The sequence below is a fragment of the Suricata suricatta genome, chromosome 2 (assembly GCF_006229205.1).
Source record: "Suricata suricatta isolate VVHF042 chromosome 2, meerkat_22Aug2017_6uvM2_HiC, whole genome shotgun sequence".
NCBI classification, from domain to species: Eukaryota; Metazoa; Chordata; class Mammalia; order Carnivora; family Herpestidae; genus Suricata; species Suricata suricatta.
In genome coordinates, this window is record NC_043701.1 from 156694864 (window position 1) to 156712163 (window position 17300).

A 17300-nucleotide genomic window follows, 5' to 3' on the forward strand; every position below is an offset into this window, starting at 1 on the left:
CTTTTTTTTTTTTTTTTTTTGAGAGAGAGCACACATGTGCAAGAGGGGGAGGGGCAGTGAGAGAGGGAGGGAGAGAATCTTAAGCAGGCTCCATGCCCAGCTCAGGGCCTGACACACGGCCCAGTCTCATGACTAAGATCATGACCTGAGCTGAAATCAAGAGTCAGATGCTCAACCAACTGAGTCAACCAGTTAGGTTTTTTTTTTTAATTGAAGTATAGGGACCTATGTTTAGTCTTTTGAGGAACTGCCATACTGTTTTCCACAGCAGCGTGTCATTTTACATTCCCCCAGTGGTGCACAAGAGTTCCAATTTCTTCACCTCTTCATCACCTTGTTATGTTCTGGGGTTTGTTTCCTTTTGTTTTTATTTTTATTAAAAATTTTTTTATGTTTATTTTTGAGAGACAGAGGATGAGCATGAGCAGGGGAAGGGCAGAGAAAGAGGGAGACACAGAATCTATCTGTCAGCACAGAGCCTGATGCAGGGCTTGAACCCACAAATCATGAGATCATGACCTGAGCTGAAGTCAGCCGCTTAACCAACTGAGCCACCCAGGCACCACTCCTTTTGTTTTTAGATCACAATCTTCCTGATAGGTATAAGGTGGCATATCATTGTAGTTTTGATTTGCATTTCCTAATGATTAGTGATGTTGTAAACATCTTTCATGTACTTTTTGGCCATTTACGTATCTTTGGAGAAATATTTATTCAAGTCCTTTACCCATCTTTGAGTCAGGTTGTTTTGTTGTTGAGTTGTGGGAATTCCTTATATATTCTGGATATTCCTTATCAAATACATGACTTGCAAATATTTCCTCACAATCTGTGGGTTGCCTTTTTATTCTGTTAATAGTATCTTTTGATGCAATTAGTTTATATATATATATATATATATATATTTAAGATTATTTATTTTGAGAGAGAGAGGGAGAGAGCACAAGTGGGGAAGGGGCAGAGAGAAAGGCAGAGAGAGAATCCCAAGCAGGCTCTGTGCTGTTAGCCCAAAGCCCAACTCAGATTCACAAACCATGAGATCATGAGCTGAGCTGAAATCAAGAGTCGGACACTTAACCAACGGAGCCACCTCAGTGAAATTAATTTTGAAGTTTTCATGAAGTCCAGTTTGTCTATCATTAAAATTTTTGACTGTGCATTTGGTGTCATATGTAAGAAATTATTGCCAAATCTAATGCCATGAAGCTTTTTTTCCTATGTTTTTCTCTAAAGTATTTTGTAGTTTTTGGCCTTGGATTTAGGTCATGGATCAATTTTGAGGGTTTTTTTTTTTATATGGTGTGAGGTAGGGGTCCAACTTCATTTTCTGTATGTGGATATCCAGTTTTCCTAGCACCATTTATTGAAAAGACTGTCTTTTCTCCACTGCAGGATCCTGTCACACTTTTTGAAAACCATTTGATCGTAAATGCAAAGGTTTATGTCTAGACTCTATTGTATTACATTTATCTACATGTTTGTCTTTATGCTACTACCACACTATTTTGATTACTATAGCTTTTTAGTAAGTTTTGTAGTAAATATAGTTTATAGTAAGTTTGAAAGTTTTGGAGAAAGTATGAGCCTCCTGGCTTTGTTCGTCTCTTTCTGGATTGTTTTATCTATTTGGAGTTCCTTGAGATTCCATATGAATTTTAGGATGAGTTTTTCTATTTCTGCAAAAAACATCATTAGGATTTTGATAGTAATTGCATTAGATCTCTAGATTGCTTTGGGTAGTATTGACATCTTAACAATATTGAGTCTTCCAGTCTATGAACATTGGGTATCTTTCCATTTATTTAGGTTTTTAATTTCTTTCAGCAATGTTTTGTAGTTTCGTTATTTGTGGAGGTTTTTGAGAAAAATCAAGTGGATAAGGGGCAGAGAGAGGGAGACAGAATCCCAGGCAGGCTTGCACTGCCAGTGTAGAGCTGGACTCAGGGCTCGTACCCATGAACCATGAGATCATGACCTGAGCTGGAAGTCAAGAGTGAGCCCCCAAGTGCCCCTTGTAGTTTTTATTATACAAGTCTTTCACCTCCTTTGTTAAATTAATTCTTAATTATTTTGTTATTTTTAATGCTAAGTAGAATTGTTTTCTTAATTTGCTTTTTTGGATTGTTCATTGTTAGTAAATAGAAATGTATTAGAAATAGTAAATAGATTTTTGTGTGTTGACTTTGTATTCTGATACTTTGATGACTTTATTTATAATGACTTTTGTGTGTGTGGCATCTTTAGACTTTTCTACATATAAAATCATATCATCTGTAAACACATAATTTTACCTCTTTCTTTCAAATGTGGATGCCTTTTATTTCTTTTTCTTGCATAATTGCTGTGGTCTCCTAGTACTGTGTTGAACAGAAATGTTGAAAGTGGGCATCCTTGCCTTGTTCTAGATCTTAGAAAAAAAGCTTTTAGTCTTTCACCATTGAGTATGATGTTTGCTGTGGGCTTTTCATTTATGACTTATATTGAGGTAGTTTCCTTCTATTCCAGTTTAAGTATTTTTATCATGAAAAGATATTGAATTTGAATTGAATTTTGTCAAATCTTTTTTCTGCATCAATTGAGATGATCATGTGTAGTTTTTTTCCCTTCATGTGGTATATCACACTGATCAATTTTCATACGTTGAAGCATATTTACTTTCCAGCAATAAAACTCACTTGGTCATGGTATGTAATCCTTTTAATATACTGCTGATTCCAGTGTGCTAATATTCTGTTGAGGATTTTTGCATCAATATTTATAAGGGATATTGGTTTGTAGTTTTCTTGTAGTATCTTTGTTGGGTGTTGGTATTAAGGTAAGGCTGGTCTCATAGAACGAGTTTAGAATGTTCCCTCCTCTTTAAATTTTTGAGAAGTTTGAGGATAATTGGTGTTAGTTCTTCTTTAAGTGTTTGGTAGAATTCACCAGTGAAACCATAAGGTCCAGGGCTATTGTGTGTCAGGAGACTTTTGGTTACAGATTCAGTCTCCTTATTGGATATAGGTTTATTCAAGTATTCTATTTCTGCGTGGTGTAGTCTTGGTAGATTTTGTGTTTCTAGGAATTTGTCCATTTCATCAAGGTTTCCAGTTTGTTGGCATACAGTTTCCTATAGTACTCTCTCTCTTAATTTAGAAAGAGCACAGTGGGGAGGGGTAGAGGGAGAGAGGGAGAATCTTAAGGTGGCTTCACACCCAATGCAGAGTTCTATGTGGGGCTCAATCTCACGACCTTTAGATCATGACCTGAGCCAAAATCAAGAGTCAGACGCTTAACTGACTAAGCCACCCAGGTGCCCCTATTATAGTGCTTAATTATAATCCTTTTTATTATGGTAGAATTGGTAATAATGTCCCTACTTTTGTTTCTGATTTTAGCAATTTCAGTCTATTTTTTTCTTAATCTAAATAGCTAAAAGTTTATCAAGTTAATTCATCCAGTGAAACAATTGTTATATTTTAGTTTTAGAACATTTAGTTTATTTATGCATGATGTACATATAGATGAAAATCTACCATTGTACTTGCTTTCTATATTTTTGCCTATCTTTTTTTTCCTCCCTTTCTTCCTACGATCTTTTTTTCTCTTCTTTCTTGCTTTCTTGTGAATTATTTTGTACTTCTTTCTCCCCTCTTTTAGCTCAGAAGCTGCATACTCTTTGTCTTTTTTGTTCTTTTTTTTTTTGCTGGTTACTGTAAAGATTACCATGTGAATTCTTGATTTCCCAAAATCTAATATTACCTATCTCTAGATTTTTATACTATTAAAGTCATATGTTTTAATAATGTCTGCATATATATGTATATGTGTCTGTGCATATGTAAAACCACATTTCTATAAAACTATTAAGATGGCATTATCATTGTTATTAATGTTATTAATATAATTATGGAGCCTTTTGAGCATATACAAATAAGCAGAATAGTGAACCTGCATGAACTGGTCATTTTGGCCTTAACAACCATCAGTCCATGACTAATTCTATTCCATTTATGCTTCCATTTAGTTATCTTCTTTTATTATTTTAAGGAAATTTCAGATATAATTTTATTCATGATTATTTCAGTATGTATCTCTAAAAGACAATTCTTTAAAAAAATACTGTTACCCCCAACAAAACTAATAATATTTATCTAGATTTACTAATATATTTACCTACTTTTTTGCTCTATAAATCTTCCTGTACACCCAAGGTTCTTTTTGGGATAATTTTCTTTTGCCTTAGAGAATATATTAGCACTAATCTGTTGGTGATGAATTTTGTGTTTGTCTGAAAATGTCTTTATTTCTCCTTCGTTTTTTGAAGGCTATTTTTGCTGGGTATAGAATTTGGGATTGGCAGCTATTTTCTTTCAGTAGTTAAAAAAAACCCCATTCCATTGTCGTCTTATTCCCATGATTTCTGTGAAGTCACTTGTCCGTGTATTATTGCTGTTTCTTTAAAGGTAATCTCTTTTTTTCTCTAGCTTCTTGTGAGATTTTCCCTATAGTTGGTTTTTCAAAATTTTTACTACAAAAAGTTTGGTATAGTTTTCTTTGTATTTATCCTATTAGGGATTTACAGTTTTCCTTGATCAACAGTTTGATACCTTTTGTCACTTTTGGAAGATTCTCAGCTATTCACTTTTTAAATAATTACTTCTGCCCATTTTTTCTCTCCACTCCTTCTGAGAATCCAATCACATGTTAGAAACACATTTTTCCTGGGTACTTTGTTTTGTTCTTTTCTAATGACTTGTCTTTGAGATCGTTACTTCTGTCTTTGGCACAATCTAATGTTAAGCTCAGATGAGTAATTTGGTAATCATATTTTTCAGTTCTTGAATTTCTATTTGATTCTTTTTTTATGGATTCTTGTTTTCTACTAATATGCTTTAAATTTTTTTTTAATGTTTTATTTTTGAGAGACGGAGACAGCATGAGCAGGGGAGGGTCAGAGAGAGAGGGAGACACAGAATCTGAAGACAGGCTCCAGGCTCTGAGCTAGCTGTTAGCGCAGAGCCCGATGTGGGGCATGAACCCACGAACGGGGAGATAATGATCTGAGCCGAAGTCGGATGCTTAATCAACTGAGCTACCCAGGCGCCCCTCTACTAATATTCTCGATCTTGCCTTTTGACTTCTTAAACAGTAAGGATTTTGTCTTAAATATTTGAGTCTGTATCTTCATTCTTTGGAACCCCTCTAGGTTTGTTTTAATTTTCTGTTTTCTTTGTTTTTAGTTGTGTCAACATGTCTCTTTACCCAGTTATTTTTGATTGTCAGATATTATATATCAAAAATGGTAAAAATATTTGGAGGCCTAGGATGCAGAAATAAATCCTGTGTTAGAAAATGATGTTTGTTTTTTCAAGCAGCTAGTGGTACCAGCAGTCCAGATTCACTTTTAACTTCAGGTATTAAAGGGAAACTGTGCTAATTCCAAGGTATAGTCCTTCAGGTTTCAACCCAAAGCATGGGTGGTTTACAAGGGTCTCCTCTCCTTATCGGTCACTAGACTATGACTTTTTTCCATAGCTCCACAAGACTATCAGAAAACCTCTCAGCCTCTTAGTCATATCTTCGCAAATCAGCAGGTGCACTAGGAGAAAAGAAGCCACAAATGCTGGACCCTTCTGTCTGAATTTCCTTTCTCTCCCAGATCTTGGCACTTTAACTCTTAATGGACTTATTAAAACCTCTAGTATCTTAAAGAGATCTAAAAATACTTTATTGGGATGCCTGGGTATCTTAGTTGATTGAGTGTATGACTCTTGAGTTAGGCTCAGGTCATGGTCCCAGGGTCGTGGAATTGAGCCCTGGGTCCATACCTAGCATGGAGCCTACTTAAAATTCGTTCTCTCTCTCTCTCTTTCCCCCTCTGCCCCCTTCCCTGTTCATGCACTCTCTCTCAAAAATAGAAATTAAAAAAATAAAAATATTTAATCAATTTTTTGTAGTCATTCTCAGTTGAATGATCAGTCCAAGGTCCAAAATATGTAGTCCATCATTACTGAAAGTGAAAATCACCCCAATTTTTTCTAACATCATGTTTCTGTTCACAGATCGAGGCAATGACAACTGGCTGATTAAATATGACTGTCCAATGGATAGTTCTAGCTCTCGGGTAAGAGGTTGATCTATGTCTTGAAGTGGATGAGGTTGTCTTATATGCATAATGTAGAAGCATATAATAATCAAAAATTAGGTCATATAAGTTGAGAAGAATCAGGATAGCACATGTGTTTGTTTAAAATTGATAGGTTAATATTTGATAGAGTTTTTCTCAACCTGTTTTTTAAGGAATATCCTATTGAATAATGTTAATAGAGGTAGAATGAAGAAAATTCCAAATAAGCTTGGAATAGATTACATACTTTATGCTTTTCTTGGCGATTCACATTGCATAGTAGTGTAGTAAAGGTCTGAGAAGTAATTTTGTTTGGCCCATGATTTCTGAACCTTTTTAGAATACTTTTCTTACAATAGACCATAATTCCACAGAACATCAGTTTAGAAAAAGCTGCTTCTTGCAACTTCCCTTACTCTCTTGTTGCTTTCATACTCTACCATACTCTTCCAGTCCTGCTTAGGCTGCACATTTAAAAAAATTAGTGGAATAGGAGAGTGATGTTGACTTTTATTCCTTATAGTAGTTTTTCTTATTCAGCTTTAAATATAATTGATATATAACATTGTACAGGTTTAAGATGTATAATGGTGATTAAATGCACGTATATTTTGCAAAATGTTTATTTACCACAATAAGGTTAGTTAACACATTCTCATAGTGTTTTTACTTCCTTTCTAAGAGTGGCTCTCATATTTTGTACATATCAGAATTACCTGAAAACCTTATTAAAAATAGCACAGATTCTTCAAGGCTTTCTCCCACTAGGTCTGGAGTTAAAACTTAGGATTCCACACTTCTAGTAAGATACCCTGGGGGATTCTGATGCGGGTATCCTGGACCTGCATTCCCTGTTTGTGCAATGGCACCTGTGAACCTGAGGCGTGGAGTCAGGTAGACAGTCATGGGAGTGTACAGCAGGCCATCATGTGGCCTGCCCCACTCTTTGCATTCGGCTCTTGTCCTTTTCACCTGTTCCTGAAATGGCAGGAAACTCTCATGTGCAAGAGTAACCAACTGTTATCTTCCATGGTCCTGTTATCTCATGGGAAAATGTCGTCACCTGTAAAGTAGCATCCGGTCAAGGTCTATAGAAAAGGATCTCGGCCGATATTTGATTTTTGCTTTTTCCTTTTCATACTCTCGGGAGTCTCACTGCCTTTCCCTAAGGAGAAAGGCGTAGAGTTACCTTTTGTTATTGTCAGTTTCCATCTCTCAGAGGGCTGTGGCACCTCCTGGGGAAGTGTACCTTAGATAAGGGACTCTGAGAACCTTGAATGAGCCAGGTCAGAGGTGCCATAAATGTACTAAGTTCAGGTAACTATGGAAACCAGTTCAGAGGTTGAATAAGGATTGGTGCCCGAGGGGGTTGGCATGGGTGTTTTGCTACTACTTTAAAGAGCATGAGAGAGGTGGGACCCTAAGTGTTTGGTCTTTTTCCTTGTTCTTCAGGACACAGACTGGGTGGTGGTGAAGGAGCCTGTTATCAAGGTGGCTGCTATAGACAATGGGCTGGCTTTCCCTCTGAAACACCCTGACTCCTGGAGGGCATGTAAGTCTCAAGACCGATGTGGCTGGCTTTTTCTTGCTCGGTCTCTGTTTTCTCATCTATGCAGTGAAGATAATAACACCTTTACCACAGGATTAGTCTAAGAATTTGTAGAATAATGCAGCTCATGCATTTAGCACGGTCACTGGCACAGGGGGCAGGTATTGCAAAATGCAAGTTACTCTTGTCATTTTTACCTTACATTATTCCTATCCGAAGCACAGAGTTGAATTTTCTCATCTGTGCTTTGCATTTTTATCCTTTCTGAGGACTATCCTATTATAACTTATTCTATTTGTCTTTCTGTCTTCCTTGGTGACATCCTGGAAGCCAGCCCCTGTCCTGGTAATAACTGAGAAACTTGTAGAAAGAAAGGGAGATACAAGTAGAGGGTCACCAGCTCCTTTTCAGAAGGAGCATCTCAGTGTCTCATTGGTGGATAACTAGAAGGTCATGTGATGTCTGGGAAAGACCACAAGCTCTGGGATTCAGCAGTCCTGGGTTTTAATCCTGATCCTCCATTTACTCTGTAGCCTTTTGAAGCAACAGCCCTTGTAACATTTCTTTTCTGTTGTGTGTCAAGTAAGAGGGCTGTTCTGCCTTCGACAGTGCTCTGACAGGTGGAGGCCAGAGCTGGGCAGCTTTGTTTTTTGCTTTTCCTCTTTTCAGATCCCTTTTACTGGGCCTGGTTGCCCCAGGCAAAAGTCCCATTCTCTCAGGAGATCAAGGATCTGATCCTTCCAAAGATATCGGACCCTAACTTCGTCAAGGACTTGGAGGAGGACCTATATGAACTCTTCAAGGTTAGCCCTGGGGACCTCAACCTTACAACTCTATGGAAGAAGGAATTTCTGATGGCTTTTCTCACAGGTCCTGATATAAGCCAAGAGAGAATGGCTAACACTCTTCTGACTTGTGTCGGCCAATGAAGAGCAAGCACAATTCCTACATGTGGGCATCAAGGCCTAGTTTGTGTTGGTTTGAAAAAAATTGGCAGCCATGATGAGTCATCATGGGCTCGTCCTGCGTGTCACGAGGCTGCAGCATATCTGCAGAGCGCTCCTTTTGCAGCGGCGCACTAGAGCCCAGAGTTCTTACAGTTCATAATGGGACTTGGGACAAGATGCTCACTTGTTTTCTCTTTCTTCAACTGTGAAACAAGGTTCTTAGGGTGGTAGTTAACTCCACTAAGCCTCGTAAGCCTCAAGTAAGTTTTCTTTATTAGAAAGTTTCTAATCAGAGAAAGAAAGTGGGTTCCTCTGAGGGATTCACGAAGGTTCTGTCTCCTGCCCTTTTGCAGAAAGATCCTGGTTTCGACAGGGGGCAGTTCCATAAGCAGATTGCCGTCATGCGGGGACAGGTAAGCCTGGGACTTCTGCTGTCACCCCTGGAATCTCTCTGGGAGGATTATATGCTCATGTTGAGTAAATGTGTGAAGCTTGTGTTTTGCCCCCTGTTAGTCTATGGCATACATATTTGTCACTCTGGCTTAACACGTGGGAGAGGAAAGGCAGCGTCTTCACATCTCCCACTTCTTCCATGGTGTCCAGTGCTTGGTGAGGCATTTATTACACACTCAGCTCTGTGCCTGTTGCTGGCTGGTTCATTGGTAAATTTACCCAGCGGTCCCTGTCCTCAAGTTGCTCAAGGTAGGCCATAGGTCTTGGTGGTTAAGAGCCAGCCTCTGGCTTCTTCACTGCTGACAAGCTCTGTGACCTTGGGCAAGAACCTGGCTTTCTTGTTTATAAAATGCGACAATAATAATTTCTTGCAGAGTTAGCCAAAGGATGCATATCAAGTGCTTAGTAAAAATAATTACCTGGCACGTGGTTAGCACTCATGTATCAGGTGGGGTTCTATTTTTTGTTGTTATCATTATTAGTTGTATCATTTCTTCTCTCTCTACTTTACCTTCAAAGGAAGCTAAGGAAACCCCTAGGGAATTGTTGGTCTTTGAAAGTAAAGACTGTGCCTGAAAAATTGTTTTAGAACTCTCTAGGGCACTGACATTCTGTTTATCACTTTGATGTTTTCTTTTTTTTTTATGTTTATTTATTTATTTTGTGACAGAGAGAGAATGTTTGTCAGTGAGGCAGAGAGAAAGAATCCCAAGTAGTCTGCACGCCCAGAGCGGAATCCGACATGGGGCTCGAACCCACAAACCATGACCTGAGTGAATATCGAGTCAGATGCTTAACTGACTGAGCTGCCCAGGCGCCTCCTTAAAGTCTTTTAAAGGAGATCTGGGATGGCATAGTGGGACGACCTAGTGGACACAGTGCCCGTGTTTGAATCCTGACTCTTATTTATTGGCTGTGCGGTCTTGGAGAAGTTGCTTAATCTCTCCTTCTTTTAGTTTGTCCATATGTAACATGGGGTTGATAATGGCTCCTATCTCATAGGGTTATTATGAGGTCAGTGGCTTGGAGTAGTACCTGGTGTATTGAAGTAATCCGTATGTGTTAGTGGTTTTGATTATATTTTGCGTGCAGAAAAGGTAGGTTCTCCCATCTTTAAAGGTCAGGAAGGTCTTTCCAGTCATACTTAGGCATTTGCCTCTTCCTACTGTTTAGGTAAAGGCTTCCAGTGAGAGCAGCTCTTGGGCTTACTGAGTTCACGTTTCCTTGGAAGTGGGGTGCACAGAGGTTTTCAGAGCTGCAGCTGTTCTGGCTGCTGGATACCAGTGATGTGGTCTTCCTGCATTTCCCAAATAATGTAAGGGCCAGTTAAGCTGGCAGAGTTTTTGGAAACCTTCAAAGCCACATGATGTACTGTGGTATTGTGGAACTCCGCATAAAGGAATGAACTTCTCAAACTTATGGAGGCTGCGCCTCTGTCCCTATTATACTCTGTTCTCTAATCCCTTTCCAGCTCAGTCCCTTGCCAAAACCGTAGCAACCCCTTTCTCACCATATCCAGTCAGGGCCGTTGTCTAGAGTGGCAAAACAGGGGTGAGAGAGTACAATTTTATCTTTCTCCCTGTCTTGTGCTCTTAATGTCCTTTGAGGGCCCTTTGGCCTCCTATGACTTAGAGTGCCTCCCTCTCAATGCTGTAAGTTTCCATGAGCATCTCGCTCCTTTCAGCAGGTAGGTGATACGTGGCCAACGTATCAGTCACATCCCTCCTTGCTTACCGGTCATACACCAAGGCAAACGGCCTCTGGCTTACAGAAATCTGACTTGCCACAGCCCTCTCCCTACCTGAGCCCTCACCACAGACTGCCTGCATGAGGGCCCTAAGCCGAAGGGGAAGAGTAAAGAATTCCTAGAGACGGAGTTGGGTGCCCGTTGTTACTCAAAATGAAGACTTTGCACCAGATGTTAGAGTGCAGGGTCTGAGGGGAAGCCTCTTTAAATAGCACTTTCACATGTGCTATCAATTTCTCATCAACTTTTTAACTTGAAGAATTTCAAACCTCAGTAAAGTAGGATCTTCTCCTAGATTCACCACTTATATTTAGATAGCCATGTTTGCTTTATCTCTCTATCTGTTTGCTAGTATCTCTATCTGAGTAATAATTTATCTCTACAAATATATATAATTTCTCTCTTTAATAGTTTGTCTCTCCCTATATAGAAAGATTGATATATTTTATTTTTGGCCAAATCTTTTGATTTAGTTTGTTGTAGATAATTTGACATTTTAGCCCAAATAACTTCAGCATACCTGAAAGGCAGCTTGTAACCTGTAGACCCAGAGGGGAGGCACAGGGAGAACCAGCCAGGGGAGGTTTAAAATCCTCTTGTTTCTTGGGGTGCCTGGGGGGCTCAGTGAGTTAAGCGTCCGACTCTTGATTTTGGTTCAGGTCATGATCTCATGGTTCATGGGGTCAATCCCCTTGCTGGGCTCTGTGCCGACAGCATGGAGTCTGCTTGGGATTCTCTCGCTCTCTCTCTGCCCCTTGCCTCCCCAAATAAAATAAACTTAATTCACTCCAATTCCGTTTGAACCTCCTTTTCATTCTCTACCCTGAGTTTGTGCTCAAGGCTTTTGAAGCAGTGGAGGACGCTCACAGATACTAAAACAATGAAGTAAAAAATAATTAATTACGGATAGGATCCACTTCTGACCTCTCACCTCTGTTTCAGGGGTTTCTCTGCCTCTTTATGGGCAGTGTTTGCAGTCCAGGGATATTTGTGGCTTGAAGGCTATGTGTCTTTGTGATTTGAGGGTGCAGCCTTGCTTACCCTCCCCTCTGTCTGTGGCCTGGCTGTGAAAATCTTCAATATCTGGCAGTTTAAAGAAGGCTATCATAGAGGTGTCTGGCTGGCTCAGTTGATAGAACAATATGTGACTCTTGATCTTGGGGTTGTGAGTTCAGGTCCCATATTGGGTGTGGAGATTACTTAAAAATAAAATCTTTTTTAAAATTATTTTTAGTTTTTATTAAAAAGTTTTTGGAAATGTTTTATTTATTTACTTTTGACAGAGACAGAGCATGAACAGGGGAGTGTCAGAGAGAGATGGAAACCCAGAATCTGAAGCAGGCTCCAGGCTCTGAGCACAGAGCCCAGTGTGGGATTTGAACTCGTGAACCACCAGATCATGACCTGAGCCAAAGTAGGCCACCCAACTGACTGAGCCACCCAAGCGCCCCTTTATTTTTTAAAATTTTTTAGAGAGACAGTGTGTGAGCAGGGGAGAGGGGCAGAGGGAGAGAGACTCTTAAGCAGGCTCCATGCCCGGCATAGAGCCTGATGCAGGGCTTCATCCACTACCCTGGGATGGTGACCTGAGCTGAAATCAGGAGTTGGGCAGTCAACCAACTGAGCCACTCAGGTGCCCCATACTTAAAAATAAAATCTTAAGGGTCTCCTAGGTGCCTCAGTTGGTTGAGCATCTGACTTGTGTGTGTGTGTCTTGATTTCAGCTCAGGTCATGATCTCACAGTTTGTGAGTTCAAGCCCCACAATTGGGCTCTGTGCTGGCAGTGTGGAGCCTGCTTGGGATTCTCTTACCCTCTCTTTCTGCTCCACCCCCTCCCACTCCCTCTCTCTTCTCAGAATAAATAAACTTAAAATTAAATCTTAAAAATAAATTTTAAGATTTTTAAAATTTATTTTTAAGATTTTATTTATCTTGAGAGAGAGTGTATGAGCAGGGAAGGGGCAGAAAGAAAGAGAATCCCAAGCAGGCTCCGCACTATCAGTGCAGAGCCCAATGCAGGGCTTAAACTCATGATCACAACCTGAGTGGAAATCAAGAGTCAGTCACTTAACCAACTAAGCCACCCAGGCACCCCATAAATAAAATCTTAAAAAAAAGAAACTGTTTTAGAAAGAAAGCAAGCAAGCTATTATTGGACTGCTTCCAGTTTTGTACTCTCCTATGAGAGAAGATAAATCGTGGTGATTCTAATTCTGAAAGACGTGTTCCTATGGACACATTTCTGAAATATCTGTAAAATACAGATGAAAGTTGGTAAAGAGCTATCATGAATGGGATCCTGAAATCAAAGAAAAGCTAATGAAATCCAAATTAAGCCTGGTGTTTGGTTAATAGTAATGTTCCACTGTTAATTTCTTAGTTTTGGTAAATGTGCCATACTTATATAAAATTTTAAAGTTAGGAGGGGGGCCGCCTGCGTGGCTCAATCAGTTAAGCGTCTGACTTCAGCTCAGGTCATGATCTCAGGTTTCATGGGTTTGAGCCCTACATCAGGCTCTGTGCTGCCAGCTCAGAGCCTGGAACCTGTCTTCGGATTCTGTGTCTCCCTCTCTCTCTGACCTTCCCCTGCTCATGCTGTCTCTGTCTCAAAAATAAAATAAAACATTAAAAATTTTTTAAAAAGTTAGGAGTAACTGGTAAGTGGTGTACAGGAACCCTACTATCTTTGTAACTTCTCTGTAAGTCTAAAAGTATTCCAAAGTAAAAACTTTACTCAAAAAAACCTCACAAAAACGATGATAAAGAGACAGCATTAGGGGTGCCTGGGTGGCTTAGTCAGTTGTGTCCAACTCTTGATCTTTGCTCGGATCATGATCTCATGGTTTGTGAGATCAAGACTCATGCTGGGCTCTGCTAGGGACTCTCTCTCCCTCTGCCCCTCCCCCGAGTGCTCTCAAAATAAATAAATAACCTTGAAAAAAAAAAGATAGCAGTAGAGGGAGAAGACAACTGAAATGTTGGTGTTTTTCAAAATATATGGTCTTTGTAGGAAAATCAGAAAATAAGTATAAACAACCATGAACAAATAAAAATCACCTATAATTCCTTGACTCAAAGATAATTGCTGCCAAGTTCCAGAATTTTTTTCTCTGCAGATAGGTAGATAGGAAGATAGAATTTACAAAATGAAGGTAGAGTCTTTACATTATAATACTGGCTCCCATCTCTGTCCTTTTCCATCTAATGATACTGTGATCAGCTTTCCATACCGATAACAATCTGTCTTTTAACTACGGTTTCTTATCCCTTACATTATTAACTGTTGCCATACTCAGAGGCATGGATACCATTTTCACTGTTGAAAAACAATACCTCATTGTATTAGTTGAAGCTAAGTGTTTTGTGCATATCCATGATTATTTCTTTAGTTCCTAAAAGTGGAATTGCTGAGTCAGAGGGCCTGTTCACTTTTAAGCCTTTATTGTCCGCTTGCCTTTCTGAAAAACTGGCCCAGGGTCCAGCCCCACAGCCTGGCTCTGAACTGTCCGCCCCTCGGAGACAGCTTCTTCTTCCTGTATCCTTACTAATGGGAGGGGGGGAAGTGGGAGGTCTTTGTTTTAATTTGTATTTTTTAAATAACTGGAGAGGCTTCTATTTTCTGCATTTTGCTCACTTATATTCCTTCTTCTGGAATTAACCCTATTATGTATAACTTTCCATTTATGTGTTGTTTATTTTTGTATTGATTTATGGGAGTACTCTACCAGCAGGTCCTCCTTCAGAGGCAGACCAGGCTGCCTCGGTCTTCTCCTCACCAATCTTGTTTTTCCTACTGCAGATCCTAAATCTGACCCAGGCCCTGAAAGACAACAAGAGTCCCCTGCACCTTGTCCAGATGCCACCCGTGATTGTCGAGACGGCCCGTTCACACCAGCGGTCTTCCAGCGAGTCCTACACACAGAGCTTTCAGAGTCGGAAGCCCTTCTTTTCGTGGTGGTAGCCCGAGAGGCTTACAGAGACCTACTGTTCGAGACTTGGGCTGGGAGGAAGCCTGGGGGTGGGTTGCAGGAAAGCCTGAGAAGCCAGTGGAGAGCAGTGCCCTTGAGGGCCCTTCTCTGCTCGTCACCCACCTTAGGGCTTTCCCAAGCACAGGGAGAAGCACAATCAGAGGGACATTGTGTGCTGGTGGGCCCTTCTGAGTGCTAGGGAGGGCTGGAGCCTCCGTGTAGGTAGTCCAGATGCCCCAGAAGGAGCATCTCCCTTCCAGCATCCCCTGGGGCAGGCTGGGAAATTCCCTTCCCTCCCTGACACCCTGCTCTGTGGCAATTCCTCATTATATTCTGCATCAGAAAACAGACAGACAAATACACATTTAAATATTAGTAGCAAAACCCAGGCAGAATCCCAGATCCTCTCAGGTCAGAAACCTCTGATCCAGATCTAAATTTGCATGGACCCAGACACTCAGGTGCCTCGCAGTTCCTTACTCCCATGGACCAAGGAAGCTGGGTGATTCAGAAGGCAGCTGGGGGACTCACCAGTTGGGACACACAGAAGCCACACCTTTCCTTTGGGCTTTTTGCCAGGTTTTTTTTCCCCTTCTCCCACCAGTGCAATAGGCTGACTGAAACCCTCCCAACCCAGTTCTCATGGCGGGGACGCTTTTGCTCCAGAACTCTTAATGGTTCTGCATTTGATCGCAGAGGTTGGCTCTGCTCTCTGCCCTTCCAGGGATGTGGCGTCTCTGGTCCAGGCTTCCAGTTTGCCCAGCATTCAGGCAAAGGCAAGAGGGCGGAAGCGCCCCCCTCACCCCTCCCCTCCGTGTGCACAAGTCATCCGTTTGACCTGAGTACTTGCGGGGTGTAACTGGTCTGGGGGCAAACATCCCAGCCTTGCTTCCTGAGTCCTGGTGACAGACTCCCTCAGTCTCCTAATTTGTTTCTGTTGTTTTAGATATTTTTTTCTCAACACTTTTCCCCCAGAGGTTCAGTTCTGGGTTCTAGAATGGGTCTCAATGAGGATTCTGGGGTGCATCTCAGCTCCTAAGAGAGGACAAGATATTAGGTCCCTGGACTTCTTTTAATCTGCCACCGCTGCTCCTTGGTGAAGGTAACAGGACTCATATTCTCTTCCTAGTTGGCAGCTTCCCTTTGCTCCCTGACTTCTTGTTCTAGGCCACATTTTTCATGGCTTCTTGAGAAAGGCAGGGCCCAAAGGAGAAGGGCCTTCGAACTGTCCCCTCACGCCTGCCCAGCTCAACGTGCATCTTCCTGCTTCCATGTCTCTTCCCCTCAGCCGTCCCCCTTGCCAGGTGTCCTAGCCCTTTCTACACCAAAGCAAAGAATGGCCTCAGGAGAGAGTAGAGAGGGCGCCGGCTGGCTAAGGGGCAGGTCTGTGCTACTGGACACTTTAAGATTCTGGCACCCTGCGATTGGTCAATCAGCCCTGGAAAGAAACTATCTCGAAGGTTTGAAAAACAACCAAAGAAAGGGAGCGAGGACTGTGGCTGTGTGCCCTCGGCTTGGCCAGCTCCCCCTGCCCACGAGGCAGAGCAGAGGTGTGCAGCCCTCGCGTCAGCTGGGCCAAGCTGGTCCCATGCATCCCAGCCCCCAGGAGCCAGCTTGTGCTAGGGTCCTTCCCCCCACCCCCCAGCTGACAGGAAGTCTCTGGGAGCTGGAGATGCATGCCCTCTGGACGAAGGCACAGCTCCTAATCCTGACAATCTCATTCAGCTGGCCTGGAATCTAGCCTTGGGGATCATGTTTGTGACAGTGCCTGCCCTCCCAGACTGTAGGGCTCTGAGAGGCCATAAGGGACCCAGGTGTATTGGCTCTCCAAATACTTCCCTACACAGACCTGTTGGTAAAGCTTCCCACCTGGGTGTCGAGAGAGCTTAGAGGAGGCTGGCTGCTTCCCCCAGCTGAGTAGGTCTGCAGATTGCCCGCATCTAGACCAGCTCTATGATGAGAAGGAACTGGGTCCGACGTAGCGGGGGGGGGGCTCCCAGTTCTGGCAGGCAGGAGCACGGGACATCCTTTCCTGGTATGTTTCCATTCTTTCGGAAGCCTGTACTCAGGTTGCCTTGAATGTGGACTTGGGGAGAGCCAGGAGCCCAAAGGGCCAGGGCAGGCCTCTGGGCGGCACTCACGGAACAGCCGGGCCCTCTGTCAGCCGCAGGCCCTGTCCCCGTGTCAGGGAGGAGAGGCCGGGCTGGGAGGGTGCTGCTGCCTGTGTTCTTCCAACGCACTGTAGAACTTGTATGTAATGTATCTAAATCAATGCAAATGTATGAATAACAAGTCCAATTCTGACCTTTTTTGTCTAGTTTTCTTGGGTGAAAGGAAGACAAGGTAGAATGCAGTTTTAAGGACAAAGAACCATGTGTTTCCATGGAGTTGCTGAGATACAGCTCCTAAGGTATACAGGGCCTCATTTCCTGGCCACAGTGCTCCGGAAACCTGCAGTCTTTTCATTAACTCATTTGACACCAAAACCTGACCTGAACCACACTCATGTGAATTGAAGTTATTTGT

General features: G+C 41.8%; 1 protein-coding gene across 1 annotated transcript in view; it reads left to right on the top strand.

Annotated features, from left to right (window-relative positions):
* Positions 1 to 17084, top strand: part of PI4K2A (phosphatidylinositol 4-kinase type 2 alpha) — a 31994-nt gene extending 14910 nt beyond the window's left edge. Inside the window, exons 5-9 of the mRNA XM_029932321.1 lie at positions 6045 to 6106; positions 7562 to 7661; positions 8328 to 8461; positions 8959 to 9018; positions 14606 to 17084. Of these exons, the coding sequence (XP_029788181.1) occupies positions 6045 to 6106; positions 7562 to 7661; positions 8328 to 8461; positions 8959 to 9018; positions 14606 to 14767 (518 nt within the window). The 3' untranslated portion in view covers positions 14768 to 17084. The remainder of the gene's footprint in view (positions 1 to 6044; positions 6107 to 7561; positions 7662 to 8327; positions 8462 to 8958; positions 9019 to 14605) is intronic.
* Positions 17085 to 17300: the final 216 nt, after the last annotated feature.